The sequence below is a fragment of the Micrasema longulum genome, unplaced genomic scaffold, assembly GCF_059751315.1.
Source record: "Micrasema longulum isolate JH-2025_06_02 unplaced genomic scaffold, ASM5975131v1 h1tg001698l, whole genome shotgun sequence".
NCBI classification, from domain to species: Eukaryota; Metazoa; Arthropoda; class Insecta; order Trichoptera; family Brachycentridae; genus Micrasema; species Micrasema longulum.
Window position 1 is genome coordinate 1 of NW_028278876.1, and position 14,444 is coordinate 14,444.

Genomic DNA, 14,444 nt, shown 5'->3' on the forward strand with positions numbered 1-14,444 from the left:
TGCGTGGGTCAATGGAGATCCACGCACTACTAGACGAGGGTTCATCGGTAACTCTCCTCGAGGAGGATGTCGCCCGTGCAGTGGGCGCCACCGGGGCCTGCGAGGAGTTGAGACTCATCGGTGCCAGTGGGAACACGGACACGCTACAATCACAGCGTGTATCCGTAATCCTCGTTAAAGGAAACAAAGAATTTGGTGTCCAGGCACAGACGGTGCGGGTCATGGATCTGCCGCACCGCAACCGAAAGAGCACCAAGACACACGGGCCAGGCATCAAGCCGAAGATGTTAATCGGTCTTGATTACGCCACCCTAATGGTATCTACAGGCCCGCCAGTCCTACAAGAGGACGGGCGGCTAACCATCGAGACGGCCCTAGGAGCCGTCACCTACGGCGGGGCTGTGCACCCCGCCTTTGAATTACCCCCAGACGGCCAGGGTGAAAGGGACTTAGCGGAACTGGTAAAGAAGAGCTTCGCCGTTGACTCGCTAGGTGTAACCACCCTGGAACGTTGCCGCGCCGCAGATGTGCGAGCGGCGGAGCTCATGAGCAGCTCAACCACACAACTACCATCCGGACGATGGGAGACCGGTTTACTGTGGGCGAAAGACGGAGATTCTTTGCCCTGCAACCGGCAAGCAGCCATGAAGCGGCTGCACTCCCTGGAAAATAAACTACGGAAGGATCCGATACTGGCGATCGCATATCGCGCCAAGATGGCGGACTACATTGAAAAGGGATACGCCGTCAAACTAAGCCGCGAGGAGGTAGACGCCCACCATTCGCGCAAATGGTACCTGCCCCACTTCGCGGTGACAAACCCCAACAAGCCTGGCAAGATAAGGGTCGTGTTCGACGCCGCCGCCCAGTTCCAGAGGACGGCGTTGAACGACCATCTACTGACGGGACCTGACCTGCTTTCATCCCTCCTCGGAAACGTGATCCGCTTCAGAGAGGGACGAGTAGCCATCGCGGCCGACATACGGGAGATGTTCCTGCGGATAAGAATCCGGGAAGCCGACCAGCAATCGCAGCGGTTCCTATGGCGGACGCAGGACGGGCAGGAGCCCGACACGTTTGTCTTCGCGTCCATGATGTTTGGAGCGAAGTGCTCACCCAGCAGCGCGCAATTCGTGCGAAACACAGTCGCACGAGCACACGCGAAAGAATTTCCCGCCGCAGCAGAGGCGATCGAGCACAATATGTACATGGATGACTACCTAGACGCCACAGACAGCGAAGAAACAGCTGCAAGCCTGGTACGAGATGTTACCCTCGTACTCGGCAATGGCGGGTTCCGGCTCACCGGGTGGGCTTCAACAAACCAGATGTCCTGGAAGAAGTAAAGGCCGACGACCGGGCCAATACAGCAGTCACCATAGGGGAAGAAGTAATGACGGAGCGGGTCTCGGGATCGTATGGGATCCCAAGAGCGACCTATTTATATTTCGGCACGGAGCCGAAAGTGCAGCCATCCCGGAGCGACCCACCAAGCGCGGCATGTTGAGCGCCGCCATGAGTATCTTCGACCCAGTAGGCTTCATTGCGTGCCTCACGATACGGGCGAAGATATTGCTGCAAGCCATCTGGAGGACAAACACAGGTTGGGACCAACCGCTGCAACCGGACCACGCCGAAAAGTGGTTGGAATGGCGCGACCTGCTGGCAGCGAACGGTGTACAATACCGAGATGCTCGCTGCAAGGGCAGAAAGAACCCGTGACACTGCACGTGTTCTGCGACGCGTCAGAGCAGGCATGCTGCACAGTGGCATACTTTGTGGGGGCCGATACCACAAGTTTCGCAATGGCGAAGTGCAAGGTGGCCCCCCTAAAGCCTCTGTCAGTGCCTAGACTAGAACTCCAGGCAGCGCTACTAGCGGCAAGGATGGCCGCCACCATAAAAAAAGAGAGTCGAGCTCTCATCACCCAAACCGTGTTCTGGACGGACTCGAGCACGGTCCTGTGTTGGCTGCGAACCGACCCACTGCGGTACAGCACGTTCGTCGCAAACAGGCTGGGCGAGATTGACGAGCTCACAGACGTACGGGACTGGAAATGGGTCCCCACCAAGGACAACCCAGCCGACATAGGGACCCGCGACAAGGGCCCACCCGACCTTGCGAGGTCGGGACTATGGTTCGGAGGCCCCGGCTTCCTGAGAAAAGGGGAAGCCGACTGGCCGAAAGAGAAGAAGTTACTACAACAACCGGACGAGAAGACGCTGGAGCGGAAACAACCCCGCCACTTCGTGGGCCACATCAGACGGACGGAGGCCCTACCCCAGGTGCAGCGCTTCTCGTCGTGGACCCGACTCGTCAGGGCGACGGCATGGGTGCTGCGATTCATCGCACGATGCCGCCGCCACGAGTCCCTACCGTCCCCAGGGGGGACCTTTGAACTTCACGCCTCAGAAACACGGGCCGCAGAAATCATGCTGCTGAAGCGGTCCCAGGAGACGGCTTTCGGAGAAGAGCTGGAGCTCCTGAGACGAAAGGCGCCTATCCCGCCGCACAGCCGCCTCCATGCAGCGGCACCCTTCTTAGACAAAGAGGGAGTCATCCGGATGGGAACGCGCATCCAAGCGGCACAGAGCTTCGCAGAGGACTGCAGCGCGCCGCCTATCATGGACGGGACCTGCCCATACACCCGGGCTGCTGATCACGCACAGCCACCGGAAGGGTGGCCACCCGGGAGTCGAGAGGACGATCGCCGACCTGAGAGCCAGCTACCTCATCCTGCGACTCCGCGGGGCTGTGAGGAAGATAACACGATGGTGCCCGCTGTGTAAAATGCTGCGCAGCCGGCCCCAACCCCCGCTGATGGGGCAACTGCCTGAGGCCCGACTGGCCTTCAGGACGCCGCCGTTCACGCACTGCGGGCTTGACTTCTTCGGACCGATGATGATCACCAACGGCCGAAGAAAAGAAAAGCGCTATGGGGCACTGTTCACCTGCCTCACCACACGCGCGATCCACCTGGAGCTAGCGTCGTCCCTTCTCGAAAGCGACTCCGCCATAATGGCCATAAGAAGGATGGCCGCCCGCAGAGGCTGCCCACACACGTTATACTCGGACAACGCTACCAACTTCAGGGGAGCGGACAAAGAGCTGAAACAGGCCGTAGACGAGCTCCTGGCGGACCCCAGAATGCTCGCCGAACTTACAGTTCGCAAAATTGAGTGGAAATTCATTCCGCCCTCATCACCTCATATGGGGGAGCGTGGGAAAGACTCGTGAGATCTGTAAAACGAGCCCTCCACGCAACCCTCAACGAGCAGGCTCCAAGAGAGGAGACCCTCAAAACCATATTGGCTGAAGCAGAGTACACCGTGAACAATCACCCGCCTCACGCATGTGTCAACCAAGCCCAACGACGAAGCACCGCTGACCCCGAACCACTTCTTGCTCGGGTCAGCCAACACACAGCCAACTCTGGCATATTATAACAAAAGGAAGAAGGGGCCTGCCTTCATAAGCAATGAGGATCGCCCAGAAAATGGCCGACATGTTTTGGCGCCGATGGCTGAGGGAGTATCTTCCCACCTTGGCGCACAGGAAGAAATGGCGCGAGCCCGCGCCTCCAATACAGGTCGGGGACCTCGCGCTCATCATGGACCCAAATCTGCCGCGGAATTCTTGGCCTCGCGGCAGAGTCACCCGTGCAGAACCAGCAGCTGACGGACAAGTACGAGTCGTCGAGGTGCGGACCACCAACGGCACCTACACCAGACCAGCGGTGAAGATCGCCGTACTAATGAAGGAAGAGGAACAACGCGCCCAGCAGGAAAATAGTACAGACTAGCTGCACGGGGGAGTGTTCCGGACGCGTAAAATCGAATAAATTAAAATAATACATTAATTAGAAAGGATCCCCGGTAAATGTATAGAACTGATGGCTGGGCTCTCAATAAAGATAAAATGGTCACTTTCGAGCCTGGCCTCAGTATTACCGGGGAAAAATAGCTAGGTTAAAATGAATAAAATGTACAAAAATATATTATGTAAATGTCATGTTGCGCGCGTCGCGGCTGCCGACGAAATGGCCCGTACGGGCATTGAGCGCCCGTATTTACGCCACCTGCGGCCGGCGGCATGTAGCGAGTGGCGGGGAAAGATTACCCCCACCACTCCGAGGCAGCCGGCGCGGGTGGGATGGCCGACTCACGGAGCCCGACGCGCACCGCTTTATAAGGCGGTCAATTGGAGATATTAAATCAGTTGAGTTCCTAACTCTGAACAGTTCACACGTGTTTTATTCCGTTCTCCGTCCTGTTCGCCTTCCTGCACTTCGCTCTTCGCTCCGCTCTGCCTGCTGACTGCCTTCGCCTCTCTGCACCACTTGGACCGGGTGGAAAGTCCTTTTCAGGGCTATTGAGGTTGACTTGCGGTCGGCGCAGCTGTGCTCCTACCTTCCGACTTTGTCTTTGGCTCTGTCTGGGAGGGCGGCTTCCCACTTACGCCGGGAAGCTTGACTGCGGCAGACGCGGGTGACGAACCGGCGAAACTTTCATCGTGGTAACGCGTACGTTACAAGGGTCATAAAGGCGAAACTACAAAAACACAGTTTTGAGATAAATGATAAAACAGTTTTCAAAAAATAATACTGTCTTTTAAGGGTAACAAATAAAGAAAATAAAAAATACAGTTAATAGAGCATAAAATGTTTAGAGACAAAAATATGAAACCTACGCTTTCGTCCATATGACCCTAACTTGCGCTTACATTAGTAAATTAACAAAGTGATGTAAAAGGTGTTTTATTTTTCTGACTTTAAACAAAACGCTTCATTTGTAGTTTCACACAAATTTATCTAGGTAACTACTTATCGGATGAGTTTCATCTTTTTGTCACTAACAGGATATTTTGTTTGGATATCAGATTAGTACATAACACAAAACAGCATTTTTTGTAGTTTCGCCCTTATGACCTTAAGCCCCGAAATGATCCATGTAAATTGATCGAATAAAAAAATAATTCATTTGATTGTTGTTGTGAAAAAAGTATAAAGGTCTTATTTTTTGGTGAATAATTGAGTTAAACACAGTATAATAGGCTGTTTTTGCGTTTTTATATCAATTTTCGGAAACAGAGTTTCATGATTTTATGAAATAACTGATAAAATTCGATTTGATCAGTGATTAGGAATTTCCCATCACTATTTTTTTTATATATTTTTTTGTATTTATTAAGGAAAAACAACAGTTGTTATATAAAAGTTAGAGTTTTTCACAAATATAATGAGAGAACATGTTACACAGTAAAGAGAAAAATAATATATTATATAAGACATGAGAAAAAAAAAAAGAGCTTGTAAGAAGGTTAAGGGATGAGGAAATAGAGTGGAGGAGAGGGATTTTCATAATATAGTTGACCAATCAAAAATTTTGATATTATAATAATATAAACATAATTAAAGGAACATAAACTTATTACACACTGACAAATGTTTCAATTTTTCAGTGTTCAAAAAAATATTCTTAACACGTATACGGTTGTGCCGGCTATAGCCTTCAAAGACATTGGTAGTCAAAAGACGGCTATAGCGTATGTGAAACTGAAGTAATTGCTTGGAAAGAGGAGATATTGTGTCCTATGCAACAGTCAGCAACAAAAGTGGCCCAGTATGCTAGTCGTATAAGATTTAACTTCAAACCACCCAACTATAGTCCAATCGGATGTGAAGGATTCCCAAAAATATGATGTTATGAAGTGTGTACGTGTGGCTAGATCCCATGAGAAATATGAATCAGAAATTACTTTCGGACAAAGGAATTTTGAGTATTATACAATTAAAATTTATAACCTACTTTCACTGTCTATCAAAACAATTAGAAATGAGAAAATGTTCAAAATCGCCATAAAAAAATTGATATTTATTAAAAAAGGGTATTTTCACACCCTGGACCTGAATCGTAAGACTGATCATCTTACCTTCATGTAACAAAAATGATCAAGATACGCGGTGATTGGTGTAACAATGCAGTTTCCTATGCACCATTAGGTGCGGGAAGGGAATGATGATGAAAAATAGCCAAAAAATATATATATAGATTTTTGTGTACTGTATCCCTATGATTTTTTTTATTACCCTTGGTCAGTTTTGCTAATTGGTCAGTTGACTTACCGTGACCTGGAAATCTATCACTCTCTCTTATCATTGGTTAATTCAGAAGAACTAGTGACATCGTTCAAAGTAGTTAATTTTTTTTTCAACTTCATTAATTTTTGAGAAACTTCACCATACAATTAAATACTCTGGAGAAATATGGATGTTCAAGTAAACTGCTTAAACCAGCCAATGACAAGTCACGAGTCCAGTAAATGTTTAAAATTTCATTTTCCCTCTTTGCTGCAATAAATGTGGATCATGTCTCATTTTGGTTTTAACACTCGCAGGATGAAGGAAGAGGAGCTGAGACAGGCGCTGGATCCCAAGTATGCCCACCTGTCGGACGATCTTCACGTGGAGATCACTGCCCTGGGGCCTCCCGCCGAAGCACACGCGCGCATCGCCTTCGCACTGGCTGAGGTAAATACTGGGGACATTATTTATTCATTCAGGATATAAGAATTCACATTACAAAAAAATAAATAACGTATTCCTAACTATGAGGCCAAGAGCCCTGTGTTGAGTTGGAATACAACTTACTGGAAAGTGGAAGCATGCATATTATTAATGAATACTTAAAACATGAGTAATATTTATTTAATATATATATATATACGGACTAAGCCAATTACAACAGTTATATGAAGAAACATATGCACAAGAAACTTGCTCCTTTGTAAACGTAATAAGGGGTTTCCCTCTATCTTATTACTTTTTAATTTAAATATTTGTTTTTTACAGGTGCGTAAGTACCTCATCCCGGACAGTAACGACATGATCCGACAGGAGCAACTGCGGGAGCTACTGGACCCCTCCATTCCGCAGCCCCTGTCCATGTCCGCGCCCCCGAAGCCTCCCATGCCCCCACGCTCATTTAATCCCCCGGTCCCCAGGTAGATAAACAATCAAATTACAAGTATCCATTCTCAATATCTCAAAAATTATCTAAATCCGTATGTCAATCTTTATCAGGATTCAAATGATATGTATCACTGATATATCTGTACCTTGGATCTTAAAGAGCCAGTGTTGCCAATCACAATATTACAGGAGAGTAAAGAAAAAAAAAACTTTACCACATAAAAATATATTTTTTAATGGAATAACCCTCTAAACCTCAATTTTAGATGCTTGTCAGTAGGTGGAAGTGAATTTTCATTATAAAATACAAAGAAACTCCAAAATTAAGTCCCTGCAATTTGCATTTTCTTGCCTAATAATACAGTAAAGCACTTAACCTCTAGCTATTCGTGTAATACTGTACTATTTTTTTACCATTTAGCGGTATTGAAAAATTTATTTGGAATTATTACTAAAAGTAATAATAAATAGAGCTTTAAATTCTAAACTAAACTGTATACTAAAAGCACTTAAAGTAACATTTAATTTTAATAAATATACCAGAACCACAGATTTATATAGAATAACAAAAATGCTCAATCTAGAGGAATAATCTACACAGAAAAATAAAAATAATATTTAAGATGAAAAAGAATAAAATAAAGACAAATATTAAATTTAATTTTAACTCAACATACATAAAATAAATACAAGAGCATCAAATAATTTAACTTGCGAACAACCGAGGACCAACAGAAAAGGAAACCGTTTTTTGTATACAGCAATAATTTTTTATAATTCACTTTCTAATTATCTAAAAAATATACAAAACATGTGCGTACTTAAAAAACACCTAAATAAAACAGTTCTTACAGCCCGTGTGACGAGTGATATGTGATGTTATTTTATTGAATTTTTATTTAAACTATTGTGTTATTATATATAATACCCCTCATACCAGCACTTTTGCTGATTGGGAATATTTCATACAAATAAAATATGTAATATAATGTAAAATGTAAAGTTTAAAAACTTTGTATTTTGTCATAAATATATAAATAAATAATACTTATCTCAAAAATCCCCTTTTTAAAATTTAATGTACATACTTTTGAACCCTGATTTTTAAGGTTTGGAAAATTTTATTATAATTCATGATAATATAAAATTGTGAATAATGCCTGTAGATTTCATCAAAATATTATAAAAACCTATTAATATTAAACACTCGGAATACGAAGTCCAGTTTAATAATAATAATATAACTTCTTCAATCTGATCGTGAACAGTTTGGGAACTCACAAAAATAAATTGAATCCCTCGAGTTTTAATCTATTGCTTGCCCACAAATTGAAAATGCTATCGACAGCACTGTTTGTGACCTCCTAAAGTTTCTCCCACAGGCCGCACCGCGGGGGAGGGGTCCGGGGAGGAGCGGGGGGCAGGAACATGCCCCCGCCCTCGCGCTCCAAGCCCACCAAGATCATGTCCATCCTGGACAAGGCCAGGGTCGCTATGGAGGAGACCTACGCGTGAGTGCATTTCATATTTATTTTGGACTTAAGACTTCAAAATTTATAAGACGTATGTTTGTCCGCTTCGGGAGGCACATTCAAATACCCGACGCTTTATCTGTCCGGTATGCTTTGGAATCGTTTAGAAATGTATTTCCATTCCAAATGTAAGGTGTATCTTCCATTCAGGATGTTTCAGAATCACTCAGACGCTCGTTATTAATTTGCACTGTTCAATTTCATAACGCCACACAATTGCCCCCGAGTTGGGCCTACTAATGTCACTTAATGTACACATTCTCGTTTTCATTTTAGTATCTCAGCTATGTCTAAAAATTTGGTATGTTTCCATTATTACTGGGATGGATAACGTGTCAGGTATTCTATCCAAAACATCTGTTATTTGCTAATATGCCTCCTGGAGTATGCCTACCAAATCTTGGCCTGTATTACAATGGGAATTTTACAATGGAGTAAATGGATAAAAACGGAGTATTTGTATATATTCGATTTCAAAACATGTTCAACTACACGTTACCGATGAAGACACTTAAAATTTTCATACAAAAATACACATTTTGTTATAGAAAACTCAATTTTACTTTATAGATGATTGATGATAACTCTTCTGACTTCACATTGTTATTATATAGACTCGACTTAGTTCCTTAAGAAGAATTGATTCAGAGGGCTACTGAAAACTCTAAACTAATGCAAAATGTTTTAGACCAATCAATTCCCGAAGAATGAGGAAGAAAGTTCTGAGGAATATGCGCCACTTCTTACTGAAGAGGAGCTTATAAATATATCAAGAGGCTTAAATTCAGAGGATAGAGATAATAATTGACAACAGACTGCAGCTCACACAGGCAAATCCTCACACAGATTCATCGATAAAAACTATTTTTACAAAATATCCGTTTTAAATTTGATTGTACTGTAATCTGCAGTTTTCACTTATTGAACACTTTTCTGGTTTTTATGGTGGATTACTATAGTCCTTAAAATATAGCTTGGTTAGAATAACAGTTGTCAGCAATTGTGACGACATAACTTTGTAGTGACGTCTAAGGAGTGATTTATATTGACACACGAAAAATCATTCGTATCTGGCATGTTAATTTATTATTTGAATACAATGCTCGACATATAAATCAACATAAATATATAAAATCAGCCTTAAAACTAAAATAAACCTAATTATTAACTATGTTCTTACAAGGTTACATCATTTTGCAAAAACGTTAGAGACGGGACTAAATGATCCATGTAAATTGATCGAATAAAAAAATAATTCATTTGATGTTGTTTGTGAAAAAAGTATAAAGGTCTTATTTTTTGGTGAATAATTGAGTTAAACACACTATAATAGGCTTGTTTTTGCGTTTTTATATAAATTTTCGGAAACAGAGTTTCATGATTTTATTAAATAACTGATAAAATCGATTTGATCGGTACATGATTAGTGATCAGTAATTTCCCATCACTATTGACATTAGTTTGGCAGCTGTCATTTTAATCAAGCTAAATTTTAAAGACTATAAGAGAGTACTGAATGTAAATATATTGCCATTACACGTTGTATTGTTAAAAAAAAATTTACTGTGTTCTTTCAAAACTGTGAAAAGAGGGTCAGATGTACTACAATAATATTCACATTCGTCTCGACTGTCCAGGACTGTAGACGAAAAGCTGCTCGATCCTTTTCAACGTTTTATGCGGGCTAAGTGTGACTAAAACTGGCCATAATTTGCGGATCTGATAATTTCAGGTTTGAGGAGGGATACGACGGGTCCCCCGGTGGGCGGGACGAAGAACCCTACTACTACGAGGAGGCGCCCCCTCCCCCCCCTCACCACATGCACCCCGGCTCACCGTACTACCCCCGCCACAGGGAAGCACCCCCCGCGCCCGCCATCGGCCCCTACCACTACCAGCGCCCCGAGCACGAATACGGAGGTAAACCTTTTTTACTAAATTAAATTTAATTCAGCGCCTTTTACTTTGACACGAAGGAAGTATAACAATATAAGCCATCCATATACAGTAAAACCTCGTTTTTACGTTCTTTGATTTTACGTTTTCCCGCTTTTTACACCGAAATATTTAGGTCCCATTTTTTCCAAACAAATTCAATATTCCCCCCCAATTAACGTTTTTTTTACGTTTTTCATAACCCCGGTTTTACGTTGAAATTTTTCCATACCTAACTCATTCGATCTGTCAAAAGACGAGCCGCGCGCCGCCGCGTGAATGGAAAATAAAATCCAAGTAAACAAAAAATGTTTAAATTATTGTCTCAAACTAAATTCAAAGTAGGTGCAGGGTAATTGACCATTTCAAGTGTCTAATTTTGACATTTTACTAAATTGTGACATGTAGTTGGAATAAGGTCTTTACATCAATAAATTACTATGCAGAAAGTTTAAAAATTTGGCAATAGAAACATTATTTGAAGTTATAAACATAATGTGAAAAGAAGATAGTTTAAACAGTGTGAAATAGTTTTGCCGCGATGTAAATGGCAGTTGAAATTCTGTGGTGCCATACTAAAAAAAGTAATACCTTATAAATAAAATTTCCCAATATTTAGGGAAAAAATGATTGTATGTATTTTATGCTAATTCAAATGTTTATTTTCGTGTTTATAAGGTTAAGTACCTACAGTGAAACCTCTATCTATCGTTTTTAAAGGGACTTATTGAAATAAACTATGAATGCGGAAATAAGAGGTCAATACACAAGGAGATAAGATCAGGTAAAGATACCGCCCTGGCAATCTGCATTACCATTGGCAGGTTCAAATTCTAAAACAGATACAAGTTTCAGGTGTTAATAAATGTATTTAAATAAAATTAGAAAGCAGAACAAAAACAAAAAAATATTCAAGTTTATTGCATTGGAAATAATCTTTCATCGACGTTTGTTTTTTATAAGCTTTCGATAGTTTCTATCCCACACATTGGTATGTTGTCGTCAAATGTAACAAAATTGTAGAAATTCGTCTGTGTATCAAGTCTTAGCCAATCATCTTCAGAAACCTTAACTTGTTCTAATTGTCATTATATCTCTCTTTCGAACGTTCTGCGCATTAGAACATACACTTAATATTAAAATATGTCAAATACGCATCGTAATTCAAACGATGAATGCGATAAAATGGTGGATACAGAAACGGTCGATGCGATCAATTTTTGTACGTTTCTAATGAAATTATTTCAGAGTTGGAAGAAATAAACAACACATCCGGGAAAACGATTATTCGAGGAACGATAGATAGAGGTTTCACTGTACATAAAATTATTTGAACATGTTTTTTTTTCATTCAATAAAAAAAAAAACACATTTTGGTATTGATTGAAAAAAATACAAAATATTTTTAATGAAATCATCGGTAAATATTAATAATCCCCAATTAGGACAGTTTTTACAATTTTTCTGCAGTTTTTCATTTCCTCAGTTTAGCCCTTTTTTTGTTGCTCCTTTGAAAAACGTAAAGCAGGAGTTTTACTGTATATCAAGTCATTCATTCTATGTAGACTCTTGTGACAACGTCGCCGCACAAGGATTAAAACAGTGTTTTATTATTATAAGTCTATGGACATGTATTGCAGGAAGCACATCATCTACTCACCACCGCTCCTACAAGGCCATGTCTTCCTCTCGCGGTGAGTCCATGCGCAGGATCCCGACCGCGAGCCGGGACATTCGCTACCGCTCCAGTCCCTACCCTCGCTCCAACAAATAGCTGGGTGAGTACAAAATGGACCAGACCTCTTTTACTTCACAAAAGTCAACAGATGGAAGGGTTGTGGAAATGTGGATGTTCAAACATAGGCAGAATGGTGAATGTTACACCGAGCGTAAAGTGGCCACTTAAACCAGCCAATGACAGGTCATAAGCCCTGTAAATGCCTAGATCTACATATGCCCTTCTCAAAAATGTTTTCCCTCTCTGTTGCAACAAATTTAAATCATTTTCATTCTACTGCTTTCATTTATTAGGGCGGGGGGTGCGATACCTTATGGCACTAGGTAAATTTGGGAACATGAAAATAAAGCGTTTCTATCAGTAGCTCAATCACAAATAACTATCGACGTGCTTAAAAACATGCTAAGCATTTGAGCGATCACAATGAACATCCTTCATTTTTTGCAGTCATAAGCCGACACGTGTGTAATCTCTAAGTCAACACTCGTGTCGGTATGTTTTTTGTTTTCCTCGTAAATAAATACAGTTCACCGGCAAAAAATCGGCATTTACTTTAAAAAATAATACAATATATTGCATTTGCAAAATAGTAAGGAGTATCTAATACAAAAAAGTGAAAATTAAATGACAATTATTATGGCGACTGCTTTTCTCGACATTTGGCTTGCCAACCGCCGGTTAAATGCAATAAATACCATGATAAATTAATAAAAATAGCAGTTTTGGAATATTTTCCATATTTACACAGGTGAAATTCAAATATGTAATTACGCAGCTGGATTATACGTCGCGAATTGTAAATATTTTGACATTTAATATTAGGTGTTCACGGATGTTGCATTGTAATCGCGAATACGATAAACAACCATGGTGAGAAATTGTTATCACGTCGCTTATTAGCACGTCGATAGTTATTTGTGATTGAGCTACAGGGTGGAACATGTTCCCGTTATTTTTAGTATTGTTATTTTGAATTAAATTCATTGCTTAAATGCATTATTTCTCATGCGCAGAAGCCTCCAGGGAAAAGGGCTCCCATCGGACTAAAGGAACGAGTGGAACCTCTGTACAACACACTTCGTACATGTAAGTTTAAAGACAAAAACGTGCAATCCATACATTGGGTGAGTACAAAACACACTTGACATTGACAGTATCAAGAAACAAAACAAAACTATACGGCAGCTCTATACGCGGACTATTCTTCGAGTCTCAAATACTCAAATCAATCCATACTAGCTGTCCACATAGAGAGATTATTTATGAACTTGACATTGCATAAAACCCCAAACAACTAACTGTAAAAATATGCAAAATATTTTGACGCGTTTTAACAATGAAATATCCATCTTTTAACGGCTAAACTCTTTCTTTAAATAAATTAGACATTTATCTTATTGGCGAGAGGTGAATTGTGTGAGTTTTTCCGTAAAAATAAAAAGTAAATTTGATGTTTTAAACTAAATGTGTAAGTTCTATATTATAAATATAATATAAGTCTTGTGGCATGAATATTAAATGTATCTTAAAATATATATCTCTTCTAGTTATATAAAACACAAAAATATTTTTACTAGTGTCTTTGAAAAAACTTTTTATCTGTCTGTAATTTGAAACTAAATGTTCAATAAAGAGCTTAGGTAGTTTTAGACGTAATTAAAATAAGAAGCAAACATTCGCGCTAGTTTTATGCTTCTAACTAAACTCACTAGAAAACATTGCCATCGAATGTATGTTAATAATTATTAATGCAAGGTTGGTTTGCGATTAAAACATGTATCTCATAAAATAAAAAATCAAAATTCCTCTGTAACTAACATTAATTAAGAAAAATATTATTAACTAAACTTTATTTTGGATTTGTGAAAAGACATTTGTTTTGTTAGTTGTAACAAACTAGTAATAATATTATTTAAATATCTTCATGTCTGAATGTTGTATAAGTAAAAAATAATACATAAAATATATAAAAGTCGGTATTTAAGAAGCTCATCCGAACAAATGTTTTCTTTTCTATAAGTTTATATTCGCTTGACCTCTGCTTTTATAATTAAATAATAATGTATCTTTTAATAATTATTGTGTAATAGTCTATCTATTCAGAAATAAAAAGTAATCTAACAAAAAATCAATTTTTATTTATCAAACATACCCAAAAAATAATAATAACGAGATAAATATTCTACAAATAAATGTTTGTACTTCTTCAAGATGGCAATATCAAATCAATTAAATAAAACCCTACAAAAACAACGCTTTAAAGTTTGTG

General features: G+C 40.8%; 4 protein-coding genes across 4 annotated transcripts; all 4 read left to right on the forward strand.

Moving 5' to 3' along the window:
- The first annotated feature begins 11 nt into the window (after positions 1-11).
- LOC148274286 (uncharacterized) lies at positions 12-1,346 on the forward strand. The gene has a single exon (XM_088237342.1). It carries the CDS (start codon positions 12-14, stop codon positions 1,344-1,346), a length of 1,335 nt encoding a protein of 444 aa, XP_088093468.1.
- Positions 1,347-1,805: 459 nt separating this feature from the next.
- LOC148274287 (uncharacterized) lies at positions 1,806-2,789 on the forward strand. Its single transcript, XM_088237345.1, has one exon. The coding sequence runs from the start codon at positions 1,806-1,808 to the stop codon at positions 2,787-2,789; it is 984 nt and encodes a 327-aa protein (XP_088093471.1).
- Position 2,790: 1 nt separating this feature from the next.
- LOC148274288 (uncharacterized) lies at positions 2,791-3,237 on the forward strand. The gene has a single exon (XM_088237346.1). It carries the CDS (start codon positions 2,791-2,793, stop codon positions 3,235-3,237), a length of 447 nt encoding a protein of 148 aa, XP_088093472.1.
- A 3,160-nt stretch (positions 3,238-6,397) lies between these two features.
- Positions 6,398-13,971, forward strand: LOC148274289 (uncharacterized). Its single transcript, XM_088237340.1, has 6 exons — positions 6,398-6,529; positions 6,851-7,002; positions 8,353-8,481; positions 10,235-10,422; positions 12,078-12,215; positions 13,189-13,971. Exons 1-5 carry the CDS (start codon positions 6,398-6,400, stop codon positions 12,209-12,211), a joined length of 735 nt encoding a protein of 244 aa, XP_088093466.1. The 3' UTR covers positions 12,212-12,215; positions 13,189-13,971.
- The last annotated feature ends 473 nt before the right edge of the window (positions 13,972-14,444 follow it).

What these genes read in the sequence shown, in the direction of transcription:
- LOC148274287 (XM_088237345.1), top strand. Translation starts at nt 1,806, where the DNA reads ATGGCGAAGTGCAAGGTGGCCCCCCTAAAGCCTCTGTCAGTGCCTAGA.
- LOC148274288 (XM_088237346.1), top strand. Translation starts at nt 2,791, where the DNA reads ATGCTGCGCAGCCGGCCCCAACCCCCGCTGATGGGGCAACTGCCTGAG.
- LOC148274286 (XM_088237342.1), top strand. Translation starts at nt 12, where the DNA reads ATGGAGATCCACGCACTACTAGACGAGGGTTCATCGGTAACTCTCCTC.
- LOC148274289 (XM_088237340.1), top strand. Translation starts at nt 6,398, where the DNA reads ATGAAGGAAGAGGAGCTGAGACAGGCGCTGGATCCCAAGTATGCCCAC. An exon ending in TTTAATCCCCCGGTCCCCAG is followed by an intron (nt 7,003 to 8,352) that starts GTAGATAAACAA and finishes TTTCTCCCACAG; the next exon opens with GCCGCACCGCGGGGGAGGGG. An exon ending in GCTATGGAGGAGACCTACGC is followed by an intron (nt 8,482 to 10,234) that starts GTGAGTGCATTT and finishes TGATAATTTCAG; the next exon opens with GTTTGAGGAGGGATACGACG.